This window comes from Notamacropus eugenii, chromosome 3 (assembly GCF_028372415.1).
Source record: "Notamacropus eugenii isolate mMacEug1 chromosome 3, mMacEug1.pri_v2, whole genome shotgun sequence".
Taxonomy (NCBI): Eukaryota; Metazoa; Chordata; class Mammalia; order Diprotodontia; family Macropodidae; genus Notamacropus; species Notamacropus eugenii.
Window position 1 is genome coordinate 319961149 of NC_092874.1, and position 17625 is coordinate 319978773.

Genomic DNA, 17625 nt, shown 5'->3' on the forward strand with positions numbered 1-17625 from the left:
GGTGTCTTGTCTTTTGGAGAGTCTCCTGACCCCTCACTACCAACCTGATGTCTGTCCCATGCTATTTATTACCTTCCGTATTTCACAGATTCACAGAAACTCAAAATTAGAAGGAATGATGATACCATTCTGGCTCTTTGTAATCGCTGATCACCTTTTTTTTAAAGGTAGTATTTTATTTTTTCCAGTTACGTGTAAAGATACTTTTCAACATTCATTTTTTCTAAGAGACTGGAAAATTTTTCTCCTTTTCTCCCCTTGCCCCTCCCCAAGACTGCAAGCAATCTAACTATACATGTGCCATTGATTAACTTTCTACATTTTCTTTATGTGATATTTTACAGTTTACTCAGCACTTTACATACAATTATCTCTTTTGATTTTCCAAATATCCTTGTGAGGTAGCACCTAAGTTCTCACCTCAGCTTATTTCCAAGGATTTACCATGAGACCATGGTTTAAGGCATGTTAATCACAGGTACTGGTTATTTGTGATCATAAACCATGATATGTTTACTTGTGTGCATGTGTGTGTATCTGGGTGCAAATTTAGCTTCTTCATTTGGATCTACTCCTATGTCCTAGTTCTCTTCAGAGGGTGCAATTTGTGAGAGAATCTAAAGAAATCTGGGAAGCCAACAGTGAGGGGATCATTTATAGGGATTTATGTCATAAGCGCAAAACTGCATTACTTAGGAACCCACAGAAGGGAAATTCAAACTGAGGTATTCAAGGAGCTTGCTGTTTTTATGGAGTCTGGGACAGTGTATGTGTGGGACAGCGACCATGTGTAGAAACCTAAAGGGAGCTGGATGGCAGCTCTAAAAGAATTCAAACAGTGAGGGGAAAGGAATCAGTCAGCCAGTGAGGTTATCAGTATTTATTAAGCACTTACTATATGACAGGCCCTGTTTCAAGGTCTGTGGATACAAAGAGAGGAAAAAATTAGATCCCTGACCTCCAAGAACACACTTACTAAAGGAAATCAGGTGGTAGGACTTCATGAAATAAGGCCACGGAGCCCAATAAAATCAGGTTGAAGGTCTAAAGATAATCAGACAATTCAGTTCCAGAGTCTGAAGGGGATCAGTTCTTTTCCCTTTCTCAGCCTTCATTTCCTCATCTGAAAAGAGGAGGAGGCTTGATACAATCATTTTTAAGGCCTCTTCCAGCTCAAACATTCTAGGATTTGAAGTTCAAGGAACTTGGTTGGGTTCCTCCCCCTCACCTTTGTTAATGCCACCATTTGGATATCATTAATAGCGTTAACTAAATTTATTTAACTTGGCCAGAGAGTCTGTGATGTTTTGCACTTCGTGGAGAAGTGACAGACTTGTTATGGCTTGTAAAACACCCGCCCCTGATCCCTGGGCTAGTCTCCAGGATATTAGTCAAACTCATGCTGCGGATGCTGATATATATGTGTATCTGTGCACACAGAGATGTAAATCAAACTGTCATTGATTTAGCTTCACAGTAGTTTCTGTTTTGAGATAAATATCCATATCACAGCTACAGGCCACGTGTGAGCTGATGGCCACCGGAAAGAAGAACAATTAGCAGATTCAAGAAATTGACGCTTGTTGTCTAAGATTATCATTCGTTTTTCTTAAGGTGCTGCCTTTATTAGACCAGTACTAGACACAAATAAATGAAATTGTGCTTGATTTTTTTACATTTCAATTTCCGTATTTCATCTTTCTCATTTCATAGATGATGAAAAGAACTCCTTTTACTAGCTAAAATGAAGACAGACATTCACAAATTGTGGTTCTTTATAATAGAAATGCAACCGAACCTTGATTCATGGATGTGCTAATGATTCTCTCTTGTTATTTGTCAAAATACCAGGGCAAGAAGTCTGGAAAAGCCACTCATGCTTGGAATGTAAAAGAAATTGGGCAGCTAGACATTGCAGACCAGTTAGGAGTGTTCGTTATGGTTATTTTTGATTCAGCTCTCTGAATTCTAGAATGTTAAGTCTCTTCACTATGCAGAGGAGGAAACTGAGACCCAAAGAATGGAACTGCCTTATCTAAAGTCACACAGTGAATTAGTGGCAAAGCTGGGGTTAGAACTCAGGTCTCCTTGCTTCCAGTCCAAAGAACTGCAGGCTGACCTCGTCTAGGGTATCTCTCCCTACCCCCCCCCCCCCTTCTTTCTGTGTCTTTCGTTTTTAATCATAGAATCTAAGAAACTCAGAATGCTGGAACTGGGAAAGTCTTTAAAGATCATCTAATCCAAACTTCTCATTATATACTGGGGACAATGAGGCTCTAAGAATTGAAATGACTTGTCCAAGGTCACATGGCAAGTTAATCTCAAAGCCACTACTAAACCCAGATCTCCTGATTCCCATTCCAGTGTTCTCCTCACCTCCCTGCTGAGATAGTTTAGTGAGGCTGAACAATTTGTCCTCTCTAGTTGGTCCTCCAAATGAGTTGGCCTTGAGAACAGAGAATAACTCTTCCCTAGACAGCCTGTGCGATCCTTTGGCTCTTCTAGCACAGTGTTCTAGGCCAGCAGGATACAAGAAGGGAGACTGTGCCTCCTTGTTTTTTTCCCCTCACCCATTCATGTACCTGGCCAGAAAAACCAGCCTGGCAAGCTGTATTGCTGATGCAACCTGAGAAAAGTTCAGTGGAACTTTTCTGCTGGGCTCAGCATTTCCCTGACTCTCTCAGCAGCAGCCGGTCCGCCCCAGCTCACACAAAGATAGGTGCCCTTGGCACTTCCTGTTGAACATCAATACCTTCAGCTTCTGCCTTTGAAAGGGAAGTCCTTCTGGCCCCATCCCAATGCTGAGCTCATCCATTGTCCATACCCACCATCACCAAGCAAGAAATCCAACCATCAACGTCTTTATCAATACTTTCTGGAGGCTCGGCAATGCAGGAGAGACAGGGAGAACAGACACTCTCTGTCTTCAGAGACTCACAACCTTGTTAAGGAAGGAGTGACAAGATACTTAACAATGCCTGGTAGTGCCAGATGAGTGGGATAGACAGTAAGTACTATAGGAACTCAGGAGAAGGGGCGAAAGATTATTGTGAGTGAGAGTGGACAGGGAGAAATTCATAGAGGACATAAGAATCAGAGAACAGTGGGGGCTTCAAGGCTGGATATTAGATCTCTAGAGGAGGAGAAAGGACATTTCAAGAAGGAGTTTGGAGATGAGCAAAGATGAAAAGGTGAGAATGGACAATTTGTTTTCTGAAGAAGATGATGAAACCACCCATTCACTAGGATGGGAATGAGATGGGATGCTCCCCACAGACACTTTGAATTCCAGGACCAGTCCCAGCTTCCAGATAACTAAGCCTGTTAGATTTATATGGAAAATTAGAATGAATAGGTGCTGAATGAAGGTCTAATGCGCTTTCTAAAGAATAAATTGTATGAATTTTATTGTATGGGCTTTGTTGAATTTTTCTGGTCTGCTTTAAGGCCTCTTTGGATTCCATCTTGGTTTCTTACCTATGCCCCCTGATGGTGGAGGTATTCTTTTGCTAGGCCTTCACTTAGAGGCTAGTGACATCTGAAAATATTTTCAGCTGAACATGTTTTTAATATGGTTTCCTTCTGAAGCATAGTCTGGGGGTGGGGAACCTTTGGCTTCAAGGCCAAATGTGGTCCTTTAGGTCCTTTGACTGAATTCAAACTTCACAGAACAAATTCCTTTAATAATAGAATTTGTTCCGTAAAATTTGGACTCAATCAAAAGGCCACACCCAAAGATCTAGAAGGCCACATGTGGCTTTCAGTTCCCAGGTTCCCTCTTCCCCCCCTTCCCCCCCATAGTCCCTAGGCTCTAAGATAAGAGTATGCTTGGCCTATAGTGATGGACATACCAGCTATACCCTTAGCACAGGCCTACTTGGGCCTCCCTAGTTCCATTCGATGCTAACAACCTTCTGTGAACTTTTCATCTTCCATCTGTCCCTCCAGGCACTGGAGTCATTCAGCTTTATTCAGAGAAGGGAACGTCTGGGCCAGACAGGACGGGAGTTGTCCAGTCCACACCCTTGTTCTTCAGCTAGGGAACAATCCTCCAGTTGCCCACGTGCTAGACTCTGGTCCCATGGATGGGTTACTCAGAGTAGAACAATGCTTCTGGCTCTCTGAATGCTGCTGCTGCTGCTGCTGCTGCCTCTAAAGGCGTCTGAGACCTATTGTCTGCACAGCACTCAGGAAGATTGCCTCATGGGGTGTTGTGAAGCCAGGCGCCTCTCCCGTGGGGAGGCTGGACAATTAATTGTCTGCACAGTAGGATGAACCAAAATGTGGTGAAAAGATCCATGGCCTGGGAGTCAGGAGACCTAGATGCTAGTCCTGTGTGCCAGTGAATGTAATATCTTGGGCAAATGATTTCTCCCTTCTGGGTCTCAGTTTCACCATCTGGTAAAATGAAGGGGCCAGTTTATGTAATTTCTAAAGGCGCTTAACAAATGCTTGTTTAGTGATTGACTTAATGTTTGTGAAACTGAATATTGAATATATACATATATATATAGTGGACAGTTTGCAGAATTGAATATGTGTGTATATGTGTGTGTATGTATGTGTATGTATGTATATATATATGTATATGTATAAAACTAATTTTAAAAAAGACATGGTCCCATCAGTGTGCTGGTAAATGTTTAACAATCAGTTCTCCTAGTCCTCCCCCATATATGTATGTATGCGTATGTATATTACACATATGTATATACACACACCCATGATATACATTTCTGTTTAATCTGCATTATTAACATTTTCTCAATTACTTTCTTAAGACTAGAATCAATAAACAATAAATCAGGTCCTAATTTTCAGGGTCCAGGTTTGAGCTGACTCCAACATACCCCTGAGGCTCGAATTTAGGTCTCCTGCCTCCAGGTAGATCACTCTCAGCTATGCTATACTACCTCCAACAATTGTTTCTCATGAAGTAATCACATGATGCCCTTAGCGGGCCCATTGAATGATGCGTGCTGGTATCCCAGAATATTGTCTTCTTTGACTAACTCTATTTATTTGTTTGTTTGTTTATTTTTTACTTCCTCTTACTATCGTTCAGTCATTTTGCTTGTGTCTGACTCTTTGTAACCCTATTTGTGGTTTTCTTGGCAAAGATACTGGAATGGTTTGCCATTTTCTTCTCCAGCTCATTTTACAGAGGAAGAAACTGAGGCAAACATGGTTAAGTGACTTGCCCAGGGTCATACAGCTAGCAAGTGTCTGAAGCCAGATCTGAGCTCAGGAAGATGTCTTTCTGCCTTCAGACCCAGCATTCTGTCCACTGAACCACCTAATTGCCCCTGATCTCATCTTAGAGCACAGTTATGTTTGTCCTGTTCAAATCTCTTTATAATTTGAAATGAATTCCAAATTTTTGGTTCTTGATATGAAATTAGACTGAAATCCACCTTTGCTTGGCAAACCTTCTATGAACCTAGCATATAGCTAACCTTAAGGAACTCATAGCCTGGGAAGGAAGAGAAAGAAGACTGTTCCATGTGAATATTTAGAAGTCTACTCAGGGTTAAGATGATTATTAGTACTAGAAGAGGTTTAGTTGTGTTTGTTGTTCAGTTGTGTCTGACTTTGTGACCCCTTTTGGGGTTTTCTTGGTACAGATACTAGAGTGGTTTGTCATTTCCTTCCACAGTTCATTTTACAGATGAGGAAATGGAGGTAAATAGGGTTAAGTGACTTGCCCAGGGTCACACAGCTAATAAGTGTTTGAACTCAGGAAGAAAAGTCTTCCTGACCCCAGGCCTGGCACTCTATCCACTGTACCACTTGGCTCTCCAACATTAACATGGGATGGGGTTGTTTGGAAGAGTTTGGTTTAAACTCATGCAGGGGTGGGAACCTATAGCCTGAAGGTCACATGTGACTAGAAGAGTCAGAAGAAATTTTAGAGGAAGGGAAGTATGTTCTAGGTAGAGGAGGAGGGAAAGCATAAGCAAGCAAGCAAGAGTGGGCATGAGAAGTGTAATCATGTGGATTTATATAACTTTATATGGAGAACACACTCCTTGTCTGGCTAATGTTCTGGCTAATGAAAGAGCAGGCACTGGCATTAGTGATAGGGTAAGAATGGCCAGTAAAGGTTTGCTTCTTATCCTCATTTGAGGTGGTATGAGGAGGGCCTCAGTACATCCCTTAGTTCTGTGTCTGCAGAGGAGTCACCAAGAGGAGCTGGTACCACAGACAGACTCATTCTCTTGGGTCATGGGCTTAGACCCCAGTGCAAATGAGGATGATGATGAGAGATGATGTTTCCATCGTGCTTTATGGTTACCAAATTCTTTCCCTATATTATGTTATGTTATCCTCACAGCTCTGTGAGGTAGATCGTGCATGTGTTGTATGTACCTTTATTTTGTAAGTGGAGAAACTGAGGGAAAGAGAATTCCGAAGAATTCTAACTTGCCAAGGCAAGTGTCTTACCGTTAAGACTCCTAAATGTTAGAGCCAAGACTCATATCCAGGTCTCTGGACCCTAAACCAGTACTCGTTCTAATTATGACTTATGTTTATACAACCCTTTCGAGGCATTTCAGAGTGGTAGTCCTATGTGAGACTCCAAACTCTGACACTTAACTGACTTTGACCCTGCATCCATTTTAATTAACTGTGACTGTGGATGTCATTTCATCTCTGACTCAGTCACCAACTCCCTGTGACTCTGTGACTCAGGTACCTCCCTAGAACTTATAGATGGGTCACAATAGGCCCCAATAAAAGGAATTACCCTGATGAGACATTCCCCAGATGAAATCATAGATGCTTGAAGTCTTAGGCTTACAAAGCACTTTCAGTCACAACAACTGTCATTTGTTTAGCTATCATTTATCTAACTTTCTAAGGTTTGAAGAACACTTACATGTACTCATTTTATCCTTACAACAGCCCTTTCAGGTAGGTGGTGTTATTATCCTCTTTTTAAAGATGAAGAAACTGGAGCACAGGGAGGATGTGACTTGCCCAAGGTCACACACTAGAAAGTGGCAGAGTTAGATTCAAACTCAGGTCTCCAGACTCCAAGTTGAATGTTCTTTCAGTTATAATACACTACCTGCAAGAATTGTTTCTCAGGAAGCCCTTGCAATGTGGGCAGCTAGGTGGTACAGCGTAGGTCCTGAAGTCAGGAGGATCTGAGTTCAAATTCGGCCTCAGACACTTATTAGCTGTGTGACCCTGGTCAAGCCACTTAACCCTGTTTGCCCCAGTTCCTTATCTGTAAAGTGAGCTGAAGAAGGGAATTGCAAACCACTCCAAATATCTCTACCAAGAAAGCTTGAAATATTGTCCCAGAGAGTTAGACAGGACTGAAATGATCCAGTAACAATTCAGCCCACTGAATGACGTGTTGGTATCCCAAAATATTTTCTAATTTGACCTTCTCTTAGAGCACAGTTATAACTGTCCCAACAAAAATCTCTTCGTACATTTGTAACTAATTCTGAGTTTATGGTTCCTGACACGGGATAAACCTGAAACCCACCTTTGCTTGGCAAACCCTTTTGGCATGATGCAAATGTAAAAGTGTTAAACAAAACTGCTGAGTGAAGGAATGAAAATAAGTGAGATATACAAGAGAATAAACTATTTTCAGATACCTCAAACCCTTTAGAAGCCCCTATTTATATACAAACAATTTTATGCCATTTATAAACTGTTATATATTAGACACTTAATATATATTCCTTGAAGTGAATTAAAGCAGGCCCTTTAAGGACTCATACTAGACAACATTTTTCTAGCCTAGTTACTTTGTTTCTCAATCTAGTTACTTTGTTACATAAATGTAACAAAATATATACCCCTAGAACCTAGTAAGTTTCTAGGCTATTGACTTCTCAAGAATACAGATTCTTTGCCTATCCTTGCTCTCCACCCTTAACCACCTGCTTCAACCTACACTCTTACTTTTTCTTGCTATTGTGGCATTTTTTTTTGTAAAATTAAAAAAAAAATTATTTAATATTTCTCAATTACATGTAAATTCTTTAAGCATTCATTTTTAAAATTTTTGAGTTCCAAATTCTATCCCTTCCTCTCTGGTCCCTCAAGAAGACAAACATATGACCTCAATTACACACATCATGGTATTTTTCCAACAACATGTTAAGTTTTAGATAGAATATGGCAGTCAGTACCATCTTTGACTATTCATATCTCCATCCAAGTTCTGGAGTATGTGTAAGGCCCAGTCCTGGGTTAGAGAGAAAGGGGATTCTCTTCAGGGCAGCCAAGTGAGGTTCAGAAGTCTCACAGACAGGCATTTCAAGTCATCCTGCCTATCTTTCCAGACATTTCACATTACTTCACACACTCTATGTTGTAGCCAGTGTCCTGCTAACTATTCCCTAAACTCAGAATTTCATGTCTCAACTCCTTCCCTTTGCAAAGGCTGTTCCCCATGCCTGGAATCTATTTTCTCCTCATTTTGTCTTCTTTCAAGGTTTAGCTCAGGTGTTCTCTCCCACACAAAACCTTCTTGATCTCCCCCAGTTGTCAGTCTTCTCTCTTCTTCTTCTAATTATCTTATATCAGGAATTCTTAGACTTTTTTGTATAATGAACCCCTGCTCAGAATATTTTTTTAAATGGACAAGATGAAATACATAGTATTACGAAGGGAAACCAGGCCACTTGGTGAAATTATGTGGGACTCAAAATGGGAAAAGCTTCATAGAATTAGTCAATCAGGAGACCAAGTTAGACAAAGTCTTTAGTAAGCTTTGTTATTCAGTTGTTTCAGTGGTGGTCAACTCTTTGTGACCCTACGTGGGGCTTTCTAAGCAAAGATACTGGAGCCATTTGCCATTTCCTTCAGTGAATTTTATAGAGGAGGAAACTGAAGCAAACAGTGTTAAGCGACTCTCCCAGGGTCACACATCTAGAAAATACCTGACACCAGATTTGAACTCCCATTTTCCTGACTCCACAGCTGGCACTCTATCTACTACTCGGGATCACTGCTAGGAAGCTTAGGCCACTGCTACTTCTTTTTCTCAAAAAAAGTCAAAGAATAGATGTGTATCTGCAGACCACTAGGAAAATGTTGGACTACTCTTTAGAGGAAGTCACCACTCTTGTACCAATTCTTGGGAGGCAGGTTATTGTGTTTAAAAAAATCAGTGAAGCAGGAGGCACAGAATCTGGATTCAAATCCTGGCTCGACTATTTATTATTACTTGGATGATCTTGGTTAGTCACTTAGCCTCTCTGAGCCTCAGTTTCCTTATCTCTAAAATGAAAAGATTGGATTAGACCAGAGGTATCCAATACACATGCGGCCCACAGTGGTGTGGCCCTAATCATATTAAAGCATTATAAGGAAATATTTCATACAGCAAATAAAAATGCAATAAAACATAGATAATATTACATTTTAAAACTGTCATATATACAGCACTCAGTGATTCTTACGTACAGATTATTAGCCCTATTTCTATTTGAATTTGCTACTACTGTATTAGAAGATCTCTGTGGTCCCCCCTGGAGCTGTGATTCTATGATTCTAGGTCATTTTCTTCAAAATTTCCAACCTCAACATTTTCTACAAATACTTTAGAACTTCCTCAGCTTTGTATATTATTGCTGATATCAATGTCACTGACAAAAATGATTGTAGTACTAAATCTTTATTAAGTGTCCCATTCTGTGATAGAGTCCTATTCTTGGGTAGGGATGGGGAAGATGTCAAAGAAGGGGAACTAATACATCTTCACTAAGCACCTACTGTATGCTTATCCCTGTAGCCCCAGGAGACTTCTAGACATCTGCTACCTTTGTGACCTTGGACAAGTCACTAAGCCTGCTGGGCCTCTGTTTCCTCATCTGTAAAATCAGAGTGTTAGACTATGTAAAGGTCCTTCCAGTTCTAAAGCTAGAATTTCAGTGCAGGCAATTACAAAACAGTGAGACCAGCTACAGAAGAAAAAGGAAGGGAGAGACGTCTTCTTTTCGCTGAGCTCATTCCTTCTTACAGGGATGGTGCTTTGTTCCTCTACACTACAAATCCCTGCCTTGTCTTTATGTTCAGGCCAACAAGCTTTATTGGGCACCTACTATGTATAAGGCTCCTGGGATACAAAAACAAAAATAAAACCATCCTTTCCCACAAGGAAATTATATTCTGTGTAATGGAATATTATTGTTCTGTAAGAGATGGTGAGCAGGCAGATTTCAGAAAACCCTGAAAAGACTTACATGAACTGATCCTGAGTGAAATGAGCAGAACCAGGAAGCCATTATACACAGTAACAGCAACATTGCATTATGACCAACTTTGATAGACTTAGCTCTTCTCAGCAATGCAATGATTTAAGACAATTCCAAAAGATTAAAATGGAAAATGCTATCCACATCCAGAGAAAGAACTATGGAGTCTGAATGCAGATTGAAACATACAATTTTCGGCATTTTTTCTTTCTTGTGGTTTTCCCCTTTGCTTCTGATTCTTCTTTATGACATGACTAATGTGGAAATATATTTAATATGATTTTACACGTATAGCCTATATCAGATTGCACGTCCATCTTGGGGAGGGGGGAAATGGAGGAATGGGGAAAAAATTTAGAACTCAAAATCTTATAAAAGTGAATGTTGAAAACTAAAAATAAATAAAGAAACAAAAAAGGAAGTTATATTCTAAAGGGTTTTTGAAGGCTCTGCTTCCCATGGCCCCTGGTTACTCAGCCTAAAATATCATTCTTTTCCTTCCTCAGCTATGGCGACCAGGTTCAGCACTTCAAGGTTCTTCGAGAGAACATGGGGAAGTACTTCCTTTGGGAGGAGAAGTTCAATTCACTCAATGAATTGGTAGACTTCTATCGTACAACTACCATCGCCAAGAAGAAGCAAATCTTTTTGAGAGATGAGGATCCAACACATAAGGTATCAAGAGGCCCCATCAGAACATGGCTTCCAACCCTGGATTAGCATAGTTGACCAAAGGTGGAGCTATAGTCAAGGACTCTATCCTCTGAAGGCCAGGGTGGAATGAGGACACAGAGGCAGGAATCAGAAATCAGGCAGATTTCCAGTTAGGGACCTAGAGGTCCTAATGCAATATTTGGGATGTAGGCTCAACTAATGGTTGCTGACTGACTAAATGACTGGTCACGGTGGCAGGAGAAGAGTTTGAGTAAATATTGGCAACTCCTTGGAACCCTAAGAGGGTTCCCATCTTTCCTGTCCCTTCTCTCCTAGTTAGTGACTCTCCTGATAAGTACAGACACCAGACAAGGGTATGGAGCCCAAGGGAGAAGGAGGTTCTTGTAGACAGTAGTCTCAAAAGCCTCTGGAAACCATGGGGAGGGCTGTATTGGAGAAGGCATGGGGGAGAAGGGTCGTGGTAGACTAAGGATTAAAGGAATAAATGATGATTTCTAAGCATCTCATACCTCCTGTCTATCTCTGAAGAACTAGCTATAGATGTTATAGGCACAGTGTCTCTTCAGTTCCTACCCCTACAACCAGGGAGATTTTTCCAGATGATGGGACGCTGATCAAGAGTTTAACCTATGCAAAGTGAGAGTACATGACGGCAGAGCCAGACAGCAGGAACAAAAGTTCAGTCTTCTTTCTGGACTCTTTCATGCCATCTTTCTCAAAATGCAGTAAACCCCCTCTGGGAAAGGGGTTCTGAACCTGGGGTTCATGAACCTTTTGGCTTTTATAAAAAAATTTTGAAAACTGTATTTCAGTATATTTGGTTTCCTTTATAATCCTATGTATTTTATTTTATGCATTTAAAAGCATTATTCTAAGAAGAGGTCTTTAGGCTTCACTGTACTACCAAAGGCTCTGCAAGCACAACACAGAAAAGGTTAAGAACCTCTGTTTTGGGAGCTGCCTACCAACAAGAGAAAACAGCTGTTTGACTGGGTAGATCAAGCTACTGGTCAGCAGCTTTGCAGAGCTGGGTACTGCTGAAGCATCTTCAGAAGATTTAAGGGTAGCAAGGGGAGCCACAAATAAAGCAGCAGAAGACCCACCCAGTGACTTGTCTGGCCTCGTGGTAATTTGGTTGTGTGTTCAGCCCTCTAGGCAGAGGTTGGCCGACTCTTAGTCTACATTCCAGTCTTGCCTGGGCTGCAGCATTCGAAGTCCATGACCTAGGCAAGGACAGGACAGGATGGAGCAGGACAGGATGAGAGAATCACTGCTCCTCGGGCAGCTCTTGTTTCCTGCCTGGGTGGAGTGCTGGGATTGCCAAACGAAAAGGGCAGAAGCCACCCCCAACTGTAGTTGACTTTCATAATAATTGTTATTCTTCACAATAACATAAATGTCCACTTCTGGACTTTTTCATTAGGAGAAAGCTCAACATCCTTTATACCCCTCCCTTAATTAAGGCTAATAACGACACCTGTAAAGATTTTTGGAATGGTGGGATAGGGGGAAGAAGTATATTCAGACCCTGAGATATCAGATTACAAAAAGGATTAGAGCAGGGTTTTGTAACTAGAGACATAGATAGATTTCAAGGAATCTCAACTTGGATGGGGGAAAAATCACACTTATTTTCACTAACCTCTATATTTAATATAACCTCTTTATATATCCTCTATTATTATAACCTCTATCTATCTTCTTATTTTGTGTCTCCTTCAATTATAAATTGAAAACTCCCCAACACATTATCTTGAATGGTCCATTGGTTTTACCAAAATGTCAAAGGAGCCCATGTAACAAAAAAAGTTAAGAATCCCTGATTTCAATAGTCAACATCCATAATGGAGTGGGGTTTCAGGGCTGTCTGTTTAGGGTCTGCTTGAATCAGAGAGTCAGAGAAATACCCAGATAAGGCCTTTAAAATGTATGGGGGGGATTTGTTCATTTATATGGTTTAATAAGTAGCCTGGAGACCCCTCATCATGGCTTTCTCTTTCAGCTCCACCCAGGTTCATAATTCTGTTGGAATCGTTGTCTATTCAAATTCTCCAGCTCTTAGCCCCCACCTATGTAGTTTTTTTTTTTAAACCAAGCCAGATGACACACAAATTCAAAGCAAGAAGTGTTTAATGAAATAGAATGGCAAGGTAATAACAGGGAGTTGAACAAGGTATTAAATATTTTCTGCACCCATTCCCAAATCATTGCCACCAGTCTATTTGTGGAAAGATGCTGGGGAAACACCCTAGAAGCTGTCGAGGGAGCATTCGCATCCTGCAAACCAACCAGACAGCATTGTAGAAACTGATATTGATTTCAATTTCGTTCTGCCACAACATGGGGTAGGCTGACCCATCCCAGTGATTTTTGCTGACTAGTCCTGACACTATCTAGATACCTCTCCTATTTCCCCTTATTGCTTGTCTCTTTTCACATCAGCCTCCTTTGTAAGACTCCCCAACTTTTAAAAACTGCGCTTAAAATGCTGAAAGCACACCTAACCATTTTATGGGGCTCCTGAAGGGGTTTCTGACAGGTGTAGTACAAAAAAGGATTTCCTCCAGTGAGCAAGGCTTTGCTGCCAGGCACTGCGGATAGACTGGTCTTTGTGTGGCCATTTTCCCCAATCCATATGAAAGCAATTTGCATTTTAGGGCCTTAATGGGATTTTAGACAATTAGGTGGTTCAGTGGATAGAGCTCTGGGCCAGGAGTCAGGAAGACCTGAGTTCAAATGTAGCCTCAAACACTTGCTAGCTGTTCATTACTGGCCAAGTCACTTAAAAAACAAACAAACTCTGCCTACCTCAGTTTCCCTCCCAGGGTTGTTGTGAGAATCACATGAAAAAATGGTAAAGCACATAGTATAGTGAAACCCATAGTAGGTGCTTGATAAGTGCTTGTATCATCCATCATAAGAAGAGTTTGCAAATATATATGCTAAAGGAAAATGGGGAGGGAGGAGTCCTGAACACAGTCCTGCTGTAATGTCAGAGCTCTAAGAGGTTCCATTGTGGGAAGAATTAATGAGCCATCCCTCAGAAATATCGGTCTCCTGATTAATTCCCTGAATATACCCTTGTCTTTGCCCCCCCCTCCCCCCCCCCCCGGGCCACCAAGACTCTTTGTACTGATCCCCTACCACTTCCCGTTTCTTTCCTTCCATCCAAATATACCTATCCTGGATGGAAGAGGTCCTATTCCATGGTCCTTTTTTCTTTTCCTCAAAACAGAAGTATATTGACATAGGGGCCTTTTGAAGTATTAGACTCTATTTTGTCACCTAAACCAATGGTGACTCTAGTAAGAGTCCTTTCATTAAAGGAGGGGTGACAGAGCAGGGAAGGTTATCTCAACTGCTTAACTGATCACTGACTTTTCCTATACCTATCACCAAACTTGGTGAATCTCTGTTCTCCTCCTGCTCCATTTCTTTAGAATGAACCTTATCACTATTTTTTTTATCTGGGCCCAGAACTCTGGGTTCAGGAATCCTACAATCCACTCCTACTTCCACCTATGTTTTCTAAAGAACCTTTTTTTCCTCCTCTCCATTAGCACCTTCCTGATTCTAATAATACATTATAATGGAAAGAGAATTGAACTGGCCATTAACATGCTGTGTAGCCTTCTCTCCAGGTCTCAGTTTCCTCATCTATAATGTGAAAGGATTAGACTATGAGGTCCTTTCTAGGTCTGATCTCCTGTAACTAGACCTTTGAAATTTCTCTTTAATTCAACCATAGACCCAATTCCGCCTCATGTGCCCCACCACCAAGAGTCAGCTGCACCAAATAGTAATCTAAAGTGCAGGCTGGACTGGGCCATAGGATAGATAGCTATTGAAATCACCCTGCCTCAAGATACTTGGAGTGGTTTGCCATTTTTTACACATGAGGAAACTGAGGCAAGCAAGGCTGGGTGACTTGCCCAGGGTCACACAGCTAGTATCTGAGGCCAGATTTGACCTCAGGAAGATGTGTCTTCCTGACTCCAGGCCCAGCACTCTATCCATTCTGCCACCTAGCTGCTGAATACTAACTCATACCAGCTCCTATGGTTCAATTTTCAGTGTGAGTAATTACACTTGAAAAATCAGCAAATAGCTATAAATAGGCCTTGTTGATTGTCTCAAGTTAAGAAAATGTTAATGCAAATTCAAATGAAAAGTGTATCCTGTGTTTGAAAAAAAAGAAGGAAATCACCCTGTTCCATGGTGACACCTGCTCTAGGCATTGACCCACTCCTGAGGATATGACTGACAGCCGTAAGAATAGTAGATACTTAATATATAGTAAATAAATGAATTGTATAATAAATGAATGAGAGACCAATGGTACTGAAATGCTGAGATTTCCAGGAGGAGCTCTCTCTGCTTGAACTACTTTTAGGTGCTTAAGATTTCATTAGGCCGCTGCCAAGTCAGTCAGATTGAGTTCTGTTGAGTCCCTACTCCAAACCTCACTTTCTCTGCTCTGTACCTCCCTTTATCTCAGAAATTCAGAGAGGCAGAGGTGAGATCAGAGGTGATGCGGAGAGCAGCTTAAACTCATAGCTTCTATACAGACCTCCGGTGGGGAGAAGAGGGAGACAGTACTCTGTATCCAAGGGAAGAGGGAGCTCTTTCTAGGGAGAGAGAGTCCTTCCCACCTTTATACTTCAGTCTGGCCTGAGTCAGCTTACCCTTTGGAAAAATGTTGATGAGCATTTCAGCTTCTCTATGGGGAGGTAGAGTGGGGAGTGTCCTCAATTCTCTCCAAACAGAACAGGTTAATTACACCTTCCCTGGGTGGGGACATCCCCTTGAATTGATCCTATCACTGCAATTAACTAAATTCCATAGTCTGGACTCTGGAAGATTAGATTTCCTTCTGATTGGTCGGATAGGTTATTATCCTTCTTTGCTACCAGGTTATGCCAAACTGGTCTTAGTCTTCCAGTGACTCTTTGGTGGCTCCTAGGAGATGTTACATCCAGAACAAGGTAGTCAAGGGAAGGGGTTAGAGAGCAGGACTCTTGATTTTCCCAAGGATACTAGATGCTGGAAGGATGGGGGGGGGGGGGGTGGTGGTGGTGGTTAGGGAGTAGGAAGAGACAGAGAACAATAGACTAAATTCTTCCTTTAGGTGAATGGTGAGTGATAGGCCCTATTCATTAAAAAAAAAAAAATCCTGATTCTAAGTCTTGTTCTCCATAAAGGTCTGAGATGACCCAGAGCCATGTCCATGGTTGGCATATGGTGTTGGTCCACATGGGACCTGGTGGGACATCAAACCCCCAGATGCCAAACTCTCAGTTTTGGAAGCCACAAGATCAGTCTTTGACTGCAGGGACCAGACAGAGATATTCAGCAGAAAGGTGTGAAGGGGTTGCTTTAAGTCTCTCCAAGCCCCAGCTCAAGGGTAGATGATTCAGACTCTGATCCCAGTGGGGGTGCTGCCTGAGTCTCAGAGAATTTTCTGATAACTGAGAATGGGAAGGGGCAGCATTCTAATGGCTTCCTAGGGGAACCACTACCTTGATTGACAAAACCAAGAGACCCAGATCCTTCAGGAAATGTCCTGTGCTAGGGTCACTTTCAAGAACTTTGGATGAGGCTGAGGGCCAAAGAGAAATCAGATTTGAGAATTCCAGGCAAAAAAGAAATTTAAGCTGGGAAGGAATTGGTATTAAGACACTAGACTTCAGGAACCAGGACCTATCTCCTAAGTTGGACAGAGGTGTGTACTCTTTGACTTTGCTGACATAGAGAATTTGTGTCCTAAAATTTTCCCTCCAGAGCAAAATGTCCTTGAAACTGCTGCCTAAGGGTGGGGCTCACATCTGAGAAAAGACTCAGAGGAGTTTAAGGATTATAGGAGAGGCTCCAGCCCCAGAAGCAGACCTCCTTCCCTGACCTATTCCTTGAGTATTGGTCACAGAAGTGCTCACATAGGAACTAAGGTGTTCAACCCACCAACCCAGGATCCTTTGCCTCGCAGGAGGGAGAAGCACTCAAGGTTATAGCCCCCACCCCCCTTTTTTTCTAATCCTATCTCTTTCTCCTTTTTCTAGCCACCCAGAGCCAAATTTGCCAAGGCCCAGTTCGACTTCGCTGCCCAGAACCCCTCACAGCTCAGCTTCTATCAGGGTGACATCATTGAGGTGCTGGAACAATCTGACCCCAACTGGTGGAGAGGCCAGCTCAGTGGCCGAGTGGGTTTCTTCCCTCGGAACTACGTCCATCTCATCCACATGTGAACCATTACTGGGTCCTCTCCTCTCTCCATCTCTCAGAGTTGCTTTGAATGACCACAGCCCCCAAAACTTTTCTGGATAAGCAAGCACCCACAATGGGGAGGAATCAGTAGTTTCCCAAGAGTACAGAACAGGTTTCTTGCTGTATCCAGAGGGGCCTGAATCAGGTTGGACCTAGGGAGAGTATTTTCTGGAACAATTCAATTCAGCAAATATTGATTAAATACCTACTACGTGCAAAGCACTATGATTATAAAGACGAAAACAGTCCTTTCCTTCAAAGAATTTACATTCTATTAGGAGGATAAAATGTGTACTGGGATGTCATGTTAAATCAAGAAACATTTATTAAGCACCTGATGTATCCTGGGCACTGTGCCAGGCATACAGAAAAAAAGGCGAAAAACAATCCCTGCTTTCAGGGAACTCATTGTCTAACTGGAAGATAGAACATGTAAACAATTATATACAAACAAGATATATAC

At 41.8% G+C, this 17625-nt stretch overlaps 1 protein-coding gene across 1 annotated transcript in view; it reads left to right on the forward strand.

Annotated features, from left to right (window-relative positions):
* GRAP (GRB2 related adaptor protein) overlaps positions 1–17397 on the forward strand; it is a 59162-nt gene extending 41765 nt beyond the window's left edge. The window contains exons 4-5 of the mRNA XM_072596858.1: positions 10733–10901; positions 16958–17397. Coding sequence (XP_072452959.1) covers positions 10733–10901; positions 16958–17143 — 355 coding nt within the window. The 3' untranslated portion in view covers positions 17144–17397. The remainder of the gene's footprint in view (positions 1–10732; positions 10902–16957) is intronic.
* Positions 17398–17625: the final 228 nt, after the last annotated feature.